Here is a 19,550-nt window from a genome sequence, read left to right on the forward strand (position 1 = left end):
CTGGCAAGGCACGCTGCAATACAGATGTGAATGGGGAAGTCAAACTCTCACGGTTACCGGAGGATAGCCCCCCACTGTTACCCAAGCTGTATGAGTGAGAGGTCGAGGGCTATCAAAATGAAGATTGGTGCTGCACTCATATGCCTTAAAAGATATATGCAGAACCTTTATTTTGAAATAAATTTCTGAGTGGATAGTATCTCCATCCTTGACTCTTGTATGCTGCATAAATGGGAATTAAAAAGTATATATTTTTGAGAGTTAAAATCGACTGCAAAGTTGGCATTCGAGCTACCCCGCTGAGCCAGCCAGCCCGGAGTGCGTGACGTCACAGCGGGAACCGGTTTTAAGGCCGAGACCTTTGACAGCTATAGACTAAAGTCATATAAATAAACATTTATGGTGAAAGTAAGAAATACCGTTACCGACTTGCTCAACTAAGACTGATTTGACTTCATTGATTGTGAGTTGACTCTCATTAAAACAGGATAGGTGTTCTAACTGATGCAACATATATGTACATGCATGCATTTTCACTGATAAAACGTAGAAGGCTAATTAAATAATCAGATGCACTGAGACAATCACATTCTGAAGCAAATTAAATAATCTTATACCAGTAACTTAAACACACAATACAAGTTACATGTATTAATCTAAATGCAGGTAAACAATGTGTGTTGTTTTTGTTGTTTTGTATCCAAATGAGAGTCGGAGCTTACCCGTCTGTGTTCTCGCTTCTTGAAGGCCAACCTTGTGGCCGATTGTTTTGAAACAATCTGACTTTCAGTCATTCATTCAGTTCTCCGTTCATTCGCTTCTTCCACGTAAGGGAGAGATGGCAGCAATATCCAGTTTAGAAATCAGACAGTTGGCCCACTCATTCTCCATTTTCTCCATACTGAGTACTCCGCCATTACTGCTCAGCTCAGGCAATTACTAAAACCCGGGACAGAATGGGATGTCACCAGTTTTAGTAACAACTGCGGGGAGGTCACTGTCCGAGCGATACATCCCGTCCCGTTCCATCCTGGGTTTTACCAACAACCCTCAGTTCACTCCGGGAGGACTGGTGCAACTGAACTCGTTTTCCTTTAAAAAAAAAAAAAAAAAATACTTTCCTTTTCTTGTTTTCTTTTTCTTTAATTGTTGGTACTGCACCCTCTTTCAATACGGGCTTATAGCCAACACTCCTCAACAGATCAGAGGTCTCGTATGAATCTTCGGTAAAATGTACAGAGCAGAGGAGAGACCACTTCATAGGCACCCAATGTGCCCTGTGAACTTCTCGCAAAACGCATCCAAATCTTTGCAGTTTGAACATTCTTGGGCCATGGATGCAACGTAAATCCACCTTCTGTCATGTTGCTGCGCCGGCCAGCAACACATCTACGTGGCATGGCGATAAATTAGCTCAAAATGGAGGATCTTCGTTGCAGTCAGCTCTGTGTTTTAGTATAGCGGAAATGGTGATGAGACCGACAGACTTCCTGCTGTGACGTTACGGACATCTAGGTCATTCACTCAGACCGCTATCTATATAAATCACTTTAATTGTAAAAATTACTATATTAGATATATTGTTAATGCTTAAAACTATTCCTGTGCCATTCTTGAGGTCTCAAGGCATTATAAACGAAAGTGAGGCCATGGTTCTGCGTATCTCCTTTAAAGAGTTGGTTAGTACTGGGACAGGAGACTGCCTGGGAAGACCAGGTTCTGGCATGAGAGGGACTTTGACTTTTTTTTTATTACTAACCCATATGATGTGCCAGCAAACTGAATTTGATTGAATTACAGTGCAATTCTTTGTTGAAAGAGAAATGTGTCAGTGTAGGCTTAGAAACACTTTATCAGTATCTTGGGTCAAAGTACCCAAAATTGAAAGCCTTTACCTCACTGATTCTATGCATGTTTGGAAGTACCTACATTTATGAGCAGGCTTTTTCAGTTATGAAGATAAATAAGTCAAAACTGAACTCTTGCCTTATACAGTGCCTTGCAAAAAGTATTCATCCCCATTGGTGTTTGTCCTGTTTTGTTGCATTAAAAGCTGGAATTAAAATCGATTTTTGGAGGGTTAGCACCATTTGATTTACACATGCCTACCACTTTAAAGGTGCACATTGTTGTTTTATTGTGACACAAACAATAATTAAGATGAAAAAAAAAACAGAAATCTGGAGTGTGCAAAGGTATTCACCCCCTTTCGTATGAAACCCCTAAATAAGAGCTGGTCCAAACAATTCACTTCATAAGTCACATAATTAGTTGATTAAGATCCACCTGTGTGCAATCAAAGTGTCACATGATCTGTCACATGATGTCTGTATAAATCAGCCTGTTCTGGAAGGACCCTGACTCTGCAACACTACTAAACAAGCAACATGAAAACCAAGGAGTTTCCAAACAGGTCAGAGACAAAGTTGTGAAGAAGTATGGATCAGGGTTGGGTCATAAAAAAATATCCCAAACTTTGAATATCCCAAGGAGCACCATTAAATCCATGATAGCAAAATGGAAAGAATATGGCACCACTACAAACCTGACAAGAGAAGGCCGCCATCCAAAACTCACAGAACGGGCAAGGAGGGCATTAATCAGAGATGCAACAAAGACACCAAAGAAGGAGCTGAAGGAGCTGCAAAGATCCACAGCGGAGATGGGAGTATCTGTCCATAGGACCATGTTAAGCCATACACACCACAGAGTGGGGCTTTATGGAAGAGTGGCCACAAAAAAGTCATTGCTTAAAAAATCACGTTTGGAGTTTGCCCAACGGCATGTGGCAGACTCCCCAAACACATGGAAGAAGATTCTCTGGTCAAATGAGATAAAAATTTAAGTTTTTGGTCATCATAGGAAATACCATGGTGGTGCAAACCCAACACCCTGAGAACACCATTCCTACAGTGAAGCATGGTGGTGGCAGCATCATGCTGTGGGGATATTATTCATCTGCAGGGACAGGAAAGCTGGTCAGGACTGAAGGAAAGATGGATAGCACTAAATGTAGGGCGATTCTGGAGGAAAACCTGTTTGAGTCAGCCAGAGGTTTGAGACTGGGACGAAGGTTCACGTTCCAGCAGGACAATGATCCTAAACATACTGCTAAAGCTACACTGGACTGGTTTAAAGGGAAACATTTAAATGTCTTGGAATGGCCTAATCGAAGCCCAGACCTCAATCCAATTAAGAATCTGTGGCATCACTTGAAGATTGCTGTACACCAACACAACCTATCTAACTTGAAGGAGTTGGAGCAGTTTTGCCTTGAGGAATGGGCAAAAATCCCAGTGGCTAGATGTGCTAAGCTAATAGAGACATACCCCAAGAGACTTGCAGCTGTAATTGTAGCAAAAGGTGGCTCTATAAAGTATTGACTTTGGGAGGGTGGATACCTATGCACACTCCAGATTTCTGTATTTTTATCATCTTAATTATTGTTTGTGTCACAATAAAAAAATAATGTGCACCTTTAAAGTGGTAGGCATGTTGTGTAAATCAAATGGTGCTAACCCCCCAAAATTCCATTTTAATTCCAGCTTGTAATGTGACAAAACAGGGCAAACACCAAGGGCAGGGATGAGAGTTTTCCGCTTTTCGGCGGATTTCCGCTTTTTCTGAGTAAAAATCGACCTTTTTATATTATGCCAAATCCGTTGAGAAATTTTTTTTCATTTATTGAGGGGGGTTGGGGTATGTTCCTTCGTGATACTCAAGCGTAATTCATTCCTACGACGATGTTGCATGTTTACATTTTCGCCATCTTTAGTCTCGCTAAGTCTTGTGGTAGAATACGTGTTATCTACAATGTAATTGGCCAAAACATCGATGGCGAGAGCATAATAGCCAATCATAACAGTTCTTACAAAAGTACCCACATCCGTTCTATTTTATCAAAACTTGCAACTTGCACATGTTCATCGTCGCTGCTCTTCAAAAATACGTTTCTCTTTCGTATCGGCTTTTTTACTCAAAATGCCGAATACAATTGACAAGCGATACGAAGCGAAGGTACATGAAATCGATGCTGGTATAAAAAACAAGTTTAGGTGGGATTGGTTGGATCGTAAAGTTACGATAACTTCAGGAGATGGCAAGCATGAACCCGTGTCTGTTACCATCGGCGATTTCGTAATGATCAAATGAAAATGAGAAGTGACTGTGAACTATAAATAATTGTATAAAGTGTACATAGACATTATCCCATAAACTTAGCATTCGTTTGATTTAATACATTGAACATGTATATGATAGTCAGTAAATCTGAATTAATGCTGACAGTTTTGAAAACTTAAATATTTCAAAAGACTTTTTGAAGAAATCTTATGCAACTAATGAGGACATACCGTAGGGAGAAAAGGTCAGTCACCCTAAGAAATTTTATTTAATATATGAACATTTTGATAATTAATAGAACTTAAGTTTAATGTGAATTTAGTTTGTCATTTTTGTTGATCATGAATTATAACCATACCCTTGAATGTAGAATGTGATTTTTATTTTGAATTCAAACAATACTCCTATTGATTTGAAACATATTTTCATGTAAATATATAAAAAAAGGCAACAGATTTTTTTTAATCTACTACAGCTCAGATTGCAGGAAAAGTGGTTTGCAAGGCCCTATTTTTCAAAATTTTCCTGGGGGTGTATCCTTCCCAGACCCCCCCCCCCCCCCCCCCCGGTTGGCTTCAGGTGCCTTCGGCACCCTCGCATACCTTTATCTTGTTTTCTGCTTTTTTGTGATGACCACCCACTCTCATCCCTGCAAGGGGGATGAATACTTTTGCAAGGCACTGTACACCAAGTCTCACTCCTGATATTACTGAGCTGGTTAAGGCCAGGGCAGCATGGTAGTGCAGTGGTTATCACTGTTGCCTGAAAGCATGAAGACATGCCAATTAGGTCAGTTGGCTACTGTGAGCATGAATGGTTGTTCGTTTTTGTGTTAGCCTTGTAATAGATTGGCAACCTGCCCCGGTTGTACCCCGCCTCTCACCTGAAGTCAGCTGCGATTGGCTCCAGCTTCCCCCATGACCCTGACAGATAAGTGCTGTAGATAATGGATTGATGGATGGTTAAGGCCAAAAGATATCAAGTGTCAGGGAGTTCTCAGAAGTAAGGTAGTTGAAATGTGACTCTCCCACATTGCATATAATTTGACTTCACAATAATTTGTGTTATTCTGAGAGTTTTCTTCTTTTCCTCACCTAGTAATCTGAATGTGCGTCAGCAAGAGGTTATACTGATTTGTTGTTGGTTTATTTTCATTTTTATAACGTTACAGAACTGTAGACAGCAGCAAATGCTAACTAATCTCAATTAGTTTACACGATGCTTAGTTATAAATGAATAAAATTAAGTAGGCACATATAATTATTGGAAAGTGATTGGAGAAGCCATGGCTTAAAGGTTGGAGAAGCAACTTTGGGACCAAAAGATCATCGGTTAAATTCCCTGGACCAACAGGAATAAGCAAGGCACCTAACCCCCAACTGCTCCCCAGGCTGCTTTGGGTATGCTGTACATTGCTCTGGATAAGGTTGTCTGCTAAATGCCTATCATGTAATGAATATATTGGTGTGGCCCCTTTAATGTGCGATTTTGGCCAATGTGGCCCCCAACCTTAAATGTGTTTGCTATGCCTGGTATAAGTGCCTTTGTCCTATGCAGGGAAATCCTGGTATAGTCACATGCCCAGATGACCATATCTTCTCAGATGGTATGCATGTTGTCTTCTCTGGGGTCCAGGGCATGACAGAGCTCAACAGCTATGGGCCTTTTGAAATCAAAGTGATAGGTGAGTAATATGTAACAGGAATTTAATTATTGTTCTAATACTAACAGTCATAAAGAGCTATGAAAATGAAACATGAAGCCAATCCTTTAAATAAAATAAGAGACGGATTATATAACATTGCCTCTCATTTGCTTTTTAGACAGCTTCTCCTTCAGTATTTGTGACACTTCAAATTTCTCTGAATATGAGAAGGGCGGCGTGGCAACTGAAGTCAAAGAAACAACGACACTTAGTTTTGTGAGTTTGTTACAATAACACATCAGAGCCAAAGCAATATCTGAGATATTTGTACAATAAAATCTCATATACTGTATATATGTGTATGTACTGGACATGTAAGATACCTCTAGATGCTGCTGTGGAGAAAGTGATGCAAGATCCTGAGCTACTGGTGTTCACTGATTATGGGAAAATTAAGAAACATCAGTCTCTTCACCTGGGCTTCCGAGCACTGCAGGAGTTCCAGCAGAAATACAGTCGACTGCCCAAACCCAGGAACCAGGTCAGTTACGAACAACCAATCAGTATGTTCAGTCAGTACGTTTTACAAACCTCTTTTAAGATTAGTATCTGTTGTTGAAGATATTTCTTGAAAGTAAGTATAGTTTTACAGTATGGTTAACCTTTACTTACTTTTTTAAAATAGAAAAGGTCATATGCTTTCTTAATATGACCTATTTATATAAGGCCCTGTCCACACGGCAATGGATTTAGGTGAATCCGATACAATTGTTTATCGTTTCGGCCTGGCGTCCACACGGCACCGGCGTTTTGGGTGCCCCAAAACGCAATCTTTTGAGAACAGGTTCCAGAGTGGAAAGATCTGGCAACGTTGCCGTTGCGAAGTCGTCTGGATGAGTAGAACAGATTTGTTTACGATGACGTCACAACCACATGACTGTGAGTGCTTCACGCCGGGTAGAAGTGTAACAAACTCGATGCGAGTTGTCAACAAATCCTATAACTTGGTTCATGAAATGCGCTTACAAAATATTTTCACTGTGAATATTTATTGTGTAATGGTGCAAAGTGAGAGAGAGAGAGAGAGTGAATAGCCCTTAGGGCAGAGTCAATCCCGCCAGCAAAAATAGGGAAAAAAAGGAGCGATCTCACCTCTTCAGATGTTGGTTTAAGTCCTACAATACATTCCTCAAAAAGGGCGTAGAACAACAAATTAATCCATCAACGTGTAGCATTCAATTTATTCCGGACCATTAAAGACGCCGCCTTCCGCGTAGAATCATACGTCATCCTCGCCGCCATATTGGATGGGTCAAAACGGAGAATAAAGATGCCTCATTCATGTGCTGCGTTTAACTGTACCAACAGGTTTACCGTCCAAACGAGATCACATGGGATTACTTTTCACAGGTGAGACTGGAAAAATACTTTTCATTGTATTTGGTCATTATAATGTAATTTTACGAACAGATTTTTCTGACTTTGTGGCTAATATGAAGTCTCGCGCATAATAGTTTATGCGCATGCGTCCTTACTTCTTCTATTGTTCTGGTGTCTCCGATGGGACCGTCTTACAGTGCCCCTAGAGGTGTGGCATGTGTATTGCATCGTTTTCAGCAAGCGTTGCGTTGCCATATGGACCTGATATTTTACTGATCGTTGCCCATTTGGACGCGATATTTTTTTAAATAACATCTCGTTGCCGTTGTCGTGTGGATGTAGCCTAAATGTGAATATTTAGTCTGGCCTCGATCCGTAGACATTTCTGAAGGGGGTAGGAGGAACAAACCGCTGTCTTTCAAACTGTCTCTGTGCGTATAGGCCAACGTGCTGACCAATCAGCGCAACAGTGACTGTGACGTAGTCAGAGCGACAGAAAACAGTGGGGGAGGCCTTGAAATAAATAATTTTTCAAAATGCATATTAATTAATAAACAGGTTCTAGATATTAAGAAGTTTGGAGATAATGACCACAAGTTTGGAGTCTGTACCACATACTTAACATACACTCATTTTTTTCAAGTGTTTTTCAAGGGTTTGCTTAAACTGTTTTTGAGAGTTTTTATTTAGTGGTGTTTGGTGAAATAATTTCCCTTAAATTTAAAATAACGGGAAAATAAGAAAATCAAAAAGTAATGTTTCAAAGCTGTTTATTAATTCTTCGTACTGCACAAACTAGCCCATCCTTTTGGCTACGAGCGGAGCCAGCTGGTAGATCAGACTTAGCCATAGCCGGTCGGCAAAACAGCGAAAACGTCCTTCTTGAAAAGGAATGAGCGGAGAGCCTCTTCCTGCTCATGTTTCAATGAAAACTCCAAGTCTAATTCTTCTAAAACTGATTCCAAAGCGGAGTCAAATGCGCGCTGTTCACTAGCGGTAGCCATCTTTCCTGCTGCACTTTCTCCAGCGTCGCGCAGCTTTGTCGTCACTCCTGCAAAAGCCCGCCCAAAGAATCCAAACAAAAACCTTGCGTTGTGATTGGCGGGCACGATTTGATGCCCGGGGTGTTTTTGTTTATATGGTGCGAGGCTAGACCCACTCGCTAGACAAAAATATTTTTGGCCGCTAGGCGGGTGGGTCTAGTTTACTAGGCTAATTTATATGTACAGTGGTGCTTGAAAGTTTGCGAACCCTTTAGAATTTTCTATATTTCTGCATAAATATGACCTAAAACATCATCAAATTTTCACACAAGTCCCAAAAGTAGATAAAGAGAACCCAGTTAAACAAATGAGACAAAAATATTATACTTGGTTATTTATTAATTGAGGAAAATTATCCAATATTACATATCTGTGAGTGGCAAAAGTATGTGAACCTCTAGCATTAGCAGTTAATTTGAAGGTGAAATTAGAGTCAGGTGTTTTCAATCAATGGGATGACAATCAGGTGTGAGTGGGCACCCTGTTTTATTTAAAGAACAGGGATCTATCAAAGTCTGATCTTCACAACACATGTTTGTGGAAGTGCATCATGGCACGAACAAAGGAGATTTCTGAGGACCTCAGAAAAAGCGTTGTTGATTCTCATCAGGCTGGAAAAGGTTACAAAACCATCTCTAAAGAGTTTGGACTCCACCAATCCACAGTCAGACAGATTGTGTATAAATGGCAGAAATTCAAGACCATTGTTACTCTCCCCAGGAGTGGTTGACCAACAGAGATCAGTCCAAGAGCAAGGCATGTAATAGTCAGCGAGGTCACAAAGGATCCCAGGGTAACTTCTAAGCAACTGAAGGCTAATTAACATTGGCTAATGTTAATATTCATGAGTCCATCATTAGGGGAACACTGAACAACAGTGGTGTGCATGGCAGGGTTGCAAGGAGAAAGCCATTGCTTTTCAAAAAGAACATTGCTGCTCATCTGCAGTTTGCTAAAGATCACGTGGACAAGCCCAGAAGGCTATTGGAAAAATGTTTTGTGGACAGATGAGACCAAAATAGAACTTTTGGTTTAAATGAGAAGCGTTATGTTTGGAGAAAGGAAAACACTGCATTCCAGCATAAGAACCTTATCCCATCTGTGAAACATGGTGGTGGTAGTACTATGGTTTGGGCCTGTTTTGCTGCATCTGGGCCAGGACAGCTTGCCATGATTGATGGAACAATGAATTCTGAATTATACCAGCGAATTCTAAAGGAAAATGTCAAGACATCTGTTCATGAACTGAATCTCAAGAGAAGGTGGGTCATGCAGCAAGACAATGACCCTAAGCACACAAGTCATTCGACCAAAGAATGGTTAAAGAAGAATAAAGTTAATGTTTTGGAATGGCCAAGTCAAAGTCCTGACCTTAATCCAATCGAAATGTTGTGGAAGGACCTGAAGAGAGCAGTTCATGTGAGGAAACCCACCCCCATCCCAGAGTTGAAGCTGTTCTGTATGGAGGAATGGGCTAAAATTCCTCCAAGCCGGTGTGCAGGACTGATCAACAGTTACTGGAAACATTTAGTTGCAGTTATTGCTGCACAAGAGGGCCACACCAGATACTGAAAGTAAAGGTTCACATACTTTTGCCACTCACAGATATGCAATATTGGATAATTTTGTATAACACCCACAACTTGTAACGTAGCACCAATAACCTGTTTGTCGTTATATTTGCACTACTTCACCACTACTACCTCTGCCATCTCTCATCGATGCAATTATTATGTGCAATAATCTCATCTCATCTCATCTCATTATCTCTAGCCGCTTTATCCTTCTACAGGGTCGCAGGCAAGCTGGAACCTATCCCAGCTGACTACGGGCGAAAGGCGGGGTACACCCTGGACAAGTCGCCAGGTCATCACAGGGCTGACACATAGACACAGACAACCATTCACACTCACATTCACACCTACGGTCAATTTAGAGTCACCAGTTAACCTAACCTGCATGTCTTTGGACTGTGGGGGAAACCGGAGCACCCGGAGGAAACCCACGCGGACACGGGGAGAACATGCAAGCTCCGCACAGAAAGGCCCTCGCCGGCCACGGGGCTCGAACCCAGGACCTTCTTGCTGTGAGGCGACAGCGCTAACCACTACACCACCATGCCGCCAATAAGGCAATTTTTCTATACTTTTTCACGGTAGATAATGAAAATAGCCCTTTGTATTTAATCCTTTGTTTGTCTAATTTTTATTTCAGTTTTATTTATCTGTTTGACATTTTCTTGCTACTGTAACACGTGAATTTCCCAGATGTGGGATGAATAAAGTGAATCTAATCTAATCTAATCTAATCTAATTTTCCTCAATAAATAAATGACCAAGTATAATATTTTTGTCTCATTTGTTTAACTGGGTTCTCTTTATCTACTTTTCGGACTCGTGTGAAAATCTGATAATGTTTTAGGTCATATTTATGCAGAAATATAGAAAATTCTAAAGGGTTCACAAACTTTCAAGCACCACTGTATGGGCTATTTTTACTTATGAATATAAATAACCATTTCTAAAAACAATTGTCTTTATATTGTACAGAAAGTACATTTTTTAGGATTTTTTCTCTTTTCTAAGATTAATTAAAAGTTCCCTCATGTTAATTGGGGTTTCCGCATGTCTGTTTGCATTAATGTTGGTATTATTGCTTGTTTTGAAATAAACTGTACAAATGCAGATGGCATGGTGGTGTAGTGGTTAGCGCTGTCGCCTCACAGCAAGAAGGTTCTGGGTTTGAGCCCACTGGCCAACGGGGGCCTTTCTGTGTGGCGTTTGCATGTTCTCCCCGTGTCTGCGTGGGTTTCCTCCGGGTGCTCCGGTTTCCTCCACAGTCCAAAGACATGCAGGTTAGGCTAATTGGTGGCTCTAAATTGACCGTAGGTGTGAATGTGAGTGTGAATGGTTGTGTGTCTCTATGTATCATTCCTGTGATGATCTGCCGACTTGTCCAGGGTGTATCCCGCCTCTCACCCATAGTCAGCTGGGATAGGCTCCAGCTTGCCCGCGACCCTGTACAGGATAAGCAGTTACAGAGGATGGATGGATGTACAAATGCATTAGTGTAAGATCAAAACAGGAGTCATCAGGAGATGACATATCCCCCTGACCCCCACATGAAACCCCACTCCAGATATTCCTAAGTTGAATTGGTTGCCATGGAAATAAGGAAAAAATAAAAATTTCAGAAATCCCAAAATGTCAAAATGTACAACTCCTCTAGTCACTTAACATAACTGTCAGGTTTCATGGAAAAATTCCTAATAGTTTTTAAGTTATGCTCCGGAAACTAAAATGTTTACAGACCAACAGACGGACGGACAGACAGAGCAATAGCTATATTCCCATGCATTATAAGCTCCCTGGGTCAATGGCACATTCATTAATGCAGCTAAATCGTGAACAGAACATTCTGTTTAAATATTACAATGTGCAGCTAAATTTAAACAATATATAGAACAGATACAGAACATGGATAAGGTCCAGAGAACATGTAATAGATGAAGTCTTTTGGTTTAAATTTATGAGAAGTTATGAATGTGGACATGTTTATTGGCTGTAATGTGTGATATCAGCTGCAGTATGCCATGTTTGTGTTTGTCTGTCTGTCTGTTACTTTTGTCTGAAACCTTAGCAATTATCATAGTATAATGTAAAAGAATTTGATCAGGCTGGAATGATTGCTTGACCTACAGTGCCTTGCAAAAGTATTCATCCCCCTTGGTGTTTGTCCTGTTTTGTTGCATTACAAGCTGGAATTAAAATGGATTTTTGGAGGGTTAGCACCATTTGATTTACAAAACATGCCTATCACTTTAAAGGTGCAAATTGTTGTTTTATTGTGACACAAACAATAATTAAGATGAAAAAACAGAAATCTGGAATGTGCATAGTTATTCACCCCCCCAAAGTCAATACTTTGTAGAGCCACTTTTTGCTGCAATTCCAGTTGCAAGTCTCTTGGGGTATGGTATGTCTCTATTAGCTTAGCACATCTAGCCACTGGGATTTTTGCCCATTCCTCAAGGCAAAACTGCTCCGAGTTATGCCACAGATTCTCAGTTGGATTGAGGTCTGGGTTTTGATTAGACCATTCCAAGACATTTACAACCCCCATTTAAAAAAAAGTTGGGACAAAGTCTCATCTCATCTCATTATCTCTAGCCGCTTTATCCTTCTACAGGGTCGCAGGCAAGCTGGAGCCTATCCCAGCTGACTACGGGCGAAAGGCGGGGTACACCCTGGACAAGTCGCCAGGTCATCACAGGGCTGACATACAGACACAGACAACCATTCACACTCACACCTACGGTCAATTTAGAGTCACCAGTTAACCTAACCTGCATGTCTTTGGACGGTGGGGGAAACCGGAGCACCTGGAGGAAACCCACGTGGACACGGGGAGAACATGCAAACTCCACACAGAAAGGCCCTCACCGGCCCCAGGGCTCGAACCCAGGACCTTCTTGCTGTGAGGCGACAGCGCTAACCACTACACCACCGTGCCGCCCTGGGACAAAGTACAAATTGTAAATAAAAACGGAATGCAATAATTTACAAATCTCAAAAACTGATATTGTATTCACAATAGAACATAGACAACATATCAAATGTCGAAATTGAGACATTTTGAAATTTCATGCCAAATATTGGCTCATTTGAAATTTCATGATAGCAACACATCTCAAAAAAGTTGGGACAGGGGCAATAAGAGGCTGGAAAAGTTAAAGGTACAAAAAAGGAACAGCTGGAGGACCAAATTGCAACTCATTAGGTCAATTGGCAATAGGTCATTTACATGACTGGGTATAAAAAGAGCATCTTGGAGTGGCAGCGGCTCTCAGAAGTAAACATGGGAAGAGGATCACCAATCCCCCTAATTCTGCACCAACAAATAGTGGAGCAATATCAGAAAGGAGTTCGACAGTGTAAAATTGCAAAGAGTTTGAACACATCATCATCTACAGTGCATAATATCATCAAAAGATTCAGAGAATCTGGAAGAATCTCTGTGCGTAAGGGTCAAGGCCGGAAAACCATACTGGGTGCCCGTGATCTTCGGGCCCTTAGACGGCACTGCATCACATACAGGCATGCTTCTGTATTGGAAATCACAAAATGGGCTCAGGAATACTTCCAGAGAACATTATCTGTGAACACAATTCACCGTGCCATCCGCCGTTGCCAGCTAAAACTCTATAGTTCAAAGAAGAAGCTGTATCTAAACATGATCCAGAAGCGCAGATGTCCTCTCTGGGCCAAGGCTCATTTAAAATGGACTGTGGCAAAGTGGAAAACTGTTCCGTGGTCAGACGAATCAAAATTTGAAGTTCTTTATGGAAATCAGGGACGCCGTGTCACTCGGACTAAAGAGGAGAAGGACGACCCAAGTTGTTATCAGCGCTCAGTTCAGAAGCCTGCATCTCTGATGGTATGGGGTTGCATTAGTGCATGTGGCATGGGCAGCTTACACATCTGGAAAGACACCATCAATGCTGAAAGGTATATCCAGGTTCTAGAGCAACATATGCTTCCATCCAGACGACGTCTCTTTCAGGGAAGACCTTGCATTTTCCAACATGACAATGCCAAACCACATACTGCATCAATTACAGCATCATGGCTGCGTAGAAGAAGGGTCCGGGTACTGAACTGGCCAGCCTGCAGTCCAGATCTTTCACCCATAGAAAACATTTGGCGCATCATAAAACGGAAGATATGACAAAAAAGACCTCAGACAGTTGAGCAACTAGAATCCTACATTAGACAAGAATGGGTTAACATTCCTATCCCTAAACTTGAGCAACTTGTCTCCTCAGTCCCCAGACGTTTACAGACTGTTGTAAAGAGAAAAGGGGATGTCTCACAGTGGTAAACATGGCCTTGTCCCAACTTTGAGATGTGTTGTTGTCATGAAATTTAAAATCACCTAATTTTTCTCTTTAAATTATACATTTTCTCAGTTTAAACATTTGATATGTCATCTATGTTCTATTTTGAATAAAATATGGAATTTTGAAACTTCCACATCATTGCATTCCGTTTTTATTTACAATTTGTACTTTGTCCCAACTTTTTTGGAATTGAGGTTATAAATGTTTCCCTTTAAACCACTCCAGTGTAGCTTTAGCAGTATATTTAGGGTCATTGTCCTGCTGGAACATGAACCTTCATCCCAGTCTCAAAACTCTGGCCGACCCAAACAGGTTTTCTTCCAGAATTGCCCTGTATTTAGTTCCGTCCATCTTTCCTTCAGTCCTGACCAGCTTTCCTGTCCCTTCAGATGAAAAGTATCCTTACAGCATGATGCTGCCACCACCATACTTCATTGTAGGAATGGTGTTCTCAGGGTGTTGGGTTTGTGCCACACATGGCATTTCCCATGATGGCCTAAAAGATTGATTTCAGTTTCATTTGACCAGAGAATCTTCTTCCATGTGTTTGGGGAGTCTGCCGCATGCTGTTGCGCAAACTCCAAACGTGATTTCTTAAGCAATGGCTTTTTTCTGGCCACTCTTCCATAAAGCCCCGCTCTGTGGATTGTACGGCTTAAAGTGGTCCTATGGACAGATGCTCCCATCTCTGCTGTGGATCTTTGCAGTTCCTTCAGTGTTATCTTTGGTGTCCTTGTTGCATCTCTGATTAATGCCCTCCTTGCCCGGTCTGTGAGTTTTGGTGGGTGGCCTTCTCTTGTCAGGTTTGTAGTGGTGCCATCTTCTTTCCATTTTGCTAAAATGGATTTAATGGTGCTCCCTGGGATATTCAAAGTTTGGGATATTTTTTATAACCCAACCCTGATCTATACTTCTCCACAACTTTGTCTCTGACCTGTTTGGAAGCTCCTTGGTTTTCATGTTGCTTGCTTAGTCGTGTTGCAGAGTCAGGGTCCTTCCAGAACAGGTTGATTTATACAGACATCATGTGACAGATCATGTGACACTTTGATTGCACACAGGTGGATCTTAATCAACTAATTATGTGACTTATGAAGTGAATTGTTTGGACCAGCTCTTATTTAGGGGTTTCATACGAAAGGGGGTGAATACCTACACTCCAGATTTCTGGGGGGTTTTCCACTTTAATTATTTTTTTGTGTCACAATAAAAAAAAAAAGCACCTTTAAAGTGGTAGGCATGTTGTGTAAATCAAATGGCGCTAACCCTCCAAAAATCAATTTTAATTCCAGCTTGTAATGCAACAAAACAGGACAAACACCAAGGGGGATGAATACTTTTGCAAGACACTGTATTGGTTAGTCACTGACCTCCAGAGCTGGGAAGTACTGTACTATAGTACAATGACTTTATTACTGTACTTAAGTCTAGTTTTAATTTGTACTGTTTCCATTTTTATTTACTACATTTCAAAAGAAAAACCTCTCCATTCCCATCTCTACATTTTCAAACACTACATTTCTCTGTAGTCATATACACTATCAGTAAAGTCATATTTACTGCAGCACAAAACAGCTTTAAAGAGTCAATCTAAATTCCTAACAAATGTAAACTCTTGCTACCCACACTTTGTATTTCTCAAACACTTTGTGTTGTTTATTGTGACAGTTTGTATTGTGTCAGCTAATTATCATCATTTCAGCTAGCTTGTACCATCAGCATTATTCTCATGCTTGCTAACATTTGAGAGACAAGGTTTACTAGGGTGGAGCGGTGGTGCAGCGGTTAACACTCTCACCTCACAGCAAGAAGGTTCTGAGTTCAAGCCTCGCGTTGATTGGGGCCTTTCTGTGCTGAGTTTGCATGTGCTCCTCATCAGTGTTGGGAGTAACGCGTTACAAAAGTAACGAATTACTGTAATGCATTGCTTTTTGCAGTAACGCGGTAATGTAAGGCATTACAGAAAAAAAATTGGTAATATTTTACTTGGTACAAATGTCAGTAACGTGCGTTACAATGCATTTTTAACCTGGAATGAAGTGGTGTTTTTTTTTTCCTTCATACAAATTCGCCAAAATCACCGTGAGATCAGCAGAGGCGAAACATCCGCGCAAAATGTTTCACTTCCTTTTCCTTTAGGCTAGTCAGACAGAAGAGAGAGATGAGTGAACCTGCAGCTGATCTAACGTCAGATAGCACATTCTCCAGATGGGCATACGCCCATTACTTTAAGTTTGTGAAAAATAAGGATGTGAAGAACATCATAGTCAAATGCACTTTGTGTGCTAAACCTGAAGAACTGTCCACTTCCCGAAATAGCACCAGTAATTTAACTAAACATTTACAGAGGTGCCATAGTAACATGAAGTTAGCAAGGAAGCAAGCGGAGGATGAGAGTGGCGATAAAATCACAAAGCAGCCAGAATTAACGTTCTGCCGCTCTGAGATGCTCCTTCAGCCTCAGGAGGTTAGGAGGCTTGTGGCCGAGTATGTTGTTGAAGATATGCTGACAGTTTGTTTACATTTTTGTCCTGTATAACTGAGGTTTTTTCTGGTTGGAAGTCAGACTAAAGTGATTGAGCTGCCTTTCCTTCAAGGGCTAATAGGCCTAAGCACTTCAATATCATTAAAAGCACTTTGATTTTATTTCTAATTCTGTTTTTCGAAATGTGACTGGGTAGCCTCATATAGCTAATAGTCATTGTCTAGCTGTGATTTAAAAGGCTTGTGGCTTTTTTTCAGGCCAGTTTTATTGTAGGCTACAATTTGCCATAATATGTTAATTTTTGTTAAATTTCTGAAATGGAGTCATATCCCTTAGGGCTAATCTTTTTTTTTTTTAATGAAGCATAAACTATGTTTAATGCTGTAAACTTGAAAACAATAAAGGCATAGAAATGCTAATTTTGTATCCTGTCATATCTTTAGACATTACAATACAGTTAATGTTAATATGAATAGGCCTAAAGTTACAGTATTTCTATCACAATTTGCCAGACTTTCACCTTTTGTCTGTTCTTGCGATGATTGTTCCTTGCATTGTGCCATGAGCCATCACTGTGGCTATTATATTCTAGTGTTTTTAACCATAAGCCTAGCTCAGTCAGATACCACATCACCTTCCACTGGATGTGTGATGAGCTAATTGAGCAGCTTGAGCTACATTTCGATTGCCAAATCCATACTTCCAGTTATTTTGGTGGGAGTAACTTAAAAGTAATGCAATAGTAGTGTAATGCCTTACATTTTAAATACAATAATATTGTAATATAACTAATTACTTTAAAATGACAGTAACAAGTAATAAATAATGCAAAACAGTTTTGAAGTAACTTGCCCAACACTGTTCCTCATGACTGCATGGGTTTCCTCCAGGTGCTCTGGTTTCCTCCCACAGACATGGATTCAGTCAACTGGCTACTCTAAATTGCCCGTAGGTATGAGTGTGAATGGGTTTTTGGCTCTGTGTAGGCTTGTGATAGATTGGCAGCCTGCCTCTCGCACGATTGGCTCCAGCTTCCCCATGATCCTGACAGATAAGTGTTATAGACCCCTTGCACTGATGTCACATTTACGTTAGCAACTGTTGCTACCCTATACCTGGGGGACAAGCTAACTTTATTTACATACAGTTCACATACTGAAGCCAAGCAAAGATGTCCAGCGTCTGTTGCTATTTTCCGAAGAAAACTACAGCTAACAAAGCTCTACTCCTGGATTACTTGGATAATCTTTGTCAGAAAGAAGTGAAAGATAGATATACCGTATTGGTCCTAATAGAAGAGCAACCCCCTATTTACGAAAAAATTCCCAAGCGATTTTGTAATTTTCCCCGTAGACTATACTTTATCAATTCTTTGTGAACAATTCCATGGAAAAAAACTGTATTTATTTTTTATGCTCACATTTTCATTCATTAACAAACTCGAACACGTGCATGTATTAAAATATTACACTAGTAGCAATACATCAACTTGTAACAAAACATAAAATGGCACTTCAAATGAAAACAAACGTAAACATAGTAAGCATGTGGTGTATTCCGAAACAAAATCTCTATTGACACTTTGGATAACACCCACATATGAAGACTAGCGTAGCACAATCCAGAATATCAAATGGCACTCTGGACAATAATGTAAAATATTTAAATGGCACTTTGGATGAACTCAATATTATCACAAAATAAGAATACAGTATTCTCTACCCGCAACAAAATATCAACTGACATATGCATGCAAGACTAGTTGAAGTATTTCAAACTACAACATTTTTAATATGGAAACATCAATTGTTTACTACCGTACAGGAACTACATGTACCAAGCAACCAAACACTTCAAACACTATCAAACTGGGTACATGTAGACTTGTGTGCTTAGGGTCGTTATCTTGCTGCATGACCCACCTTCTCTTGAGATTCAGTTCATGGACAGATGTCCTGACATTTTCTTTTAGAATTCGCTGGTATAATTCAGAATTCATTGTTGAAAACCTCGCACACACAAATCCAACTCAAACTTGGCAGCCATGGATCTTCTTCATGTGCATGTGCGGTCATTGCTTCCTATTGGGTGGTGATAAAATTCGGAAACTGTCAAAACCGCTTCGAGCTGATCATAACGTTTCGGAAACGAAAACATGCACATCAACCGATATTCGTTCGGAACCTAGGCGTTTGGTACATAATAGACGCGCATGCAAATAGTCTTGCATTCGCGCATTGCGCGTCTATTAGGACCAATACAGTACATGGAAATTAGAGTTTATTCGCGGTTCTGGTCCATACAAAATTCCTTGAAACGACTGGACTGACGGTGCAGATTTGTGGCCTAGCTTTAGCATTAGCTATGCGTTGGAAATAGCTTCTTTTTCCCAAAGAGTCCTGACATGGAAGAACAATTAAAATTTTTTTTACAAAAGCAAGAAAACCTCCTTTGTGTAAAGACTTTTTCCCGACATCAACTTTTGGGAACAGAATGTTGCGAAAGCCAAAGCATTTACTCTCAAAGGGCTCTGACCTGAACTGTGGGCTAGATGGTATTCCCTCCCCTCCATGTCTCAGCAACCACACAGACATGTAGTTACAGAGCTATTTGCACTCCATTATTTATACAGTGATACTTATTATTGTTAAAACAATATCTGAAGTGTTATTATTTGTAAAATAATAAAATATCTTGCTCTAGACTTTCAAACAATATTCATCTCTCATCTCATTATCTCTAGCCGCTTTATCCTGTTCTACAGGGTCGCAGGCAAGCTGGAGCCTATCCCAGCTGACAACGGGCGAAAGGCGGGGTACACCCTGGACAAGTCGCCAGGTCATCACAGGGCTGACACATAGACACAGACAACCATTCACACTCACATTCACACCTACGGTCAATTTAGAGTCACCAGTTAACCTAACCTGCATGTCTTTGGACTGTGGGGGAAACCCACCCGGAGGAAACCCACCC

General features: G+C 40.7%; 1 protein-coding gene across 1 annotated transcript in view; it reads left to right on the plus strand.

Annotated features, from left to right (window-relative positions):
- uba7 (ubiquitin-like modifier activating enzyme 7) overlaps positions 1–19,550 on the plus strand; it is a 178,885-nt gene that overhangs the window by 15,005 nt on the left and 144,330 nt on the right. The window contains exons 6-8 of the mRNA XM_060919290.1: positions 5,680–5,806; positions 5,946–6,043; positions 6,147–6,308. Of these exons, the coding sequence (XP_060775273.1) occupies positions 5,680–5,806; positions 5,946–6,043; positions 6,147–6,308 (387 nt within the window). The remainder of the gene's footprint in view (positions 1–5,679; positions 5,807–5,945; positions 6,044–6,146; positions 6,309–19,550) is intronic.

The sequence above is a fragment of the Neoarius graeffei genome, chromosome 4, assembly GCF_027579695.1.
Source record: "Neoarius graeffei isolate fNeoGra1 chromosome 4, fNeoGra1.pri, whole genome shotgun sequence".
Lineage (NCBI taxonomy): Eukaryota > Metazoa > Chordata > Actinopteri > Siluriformes > Ariidae > Neoarius > Neoarius graeffei.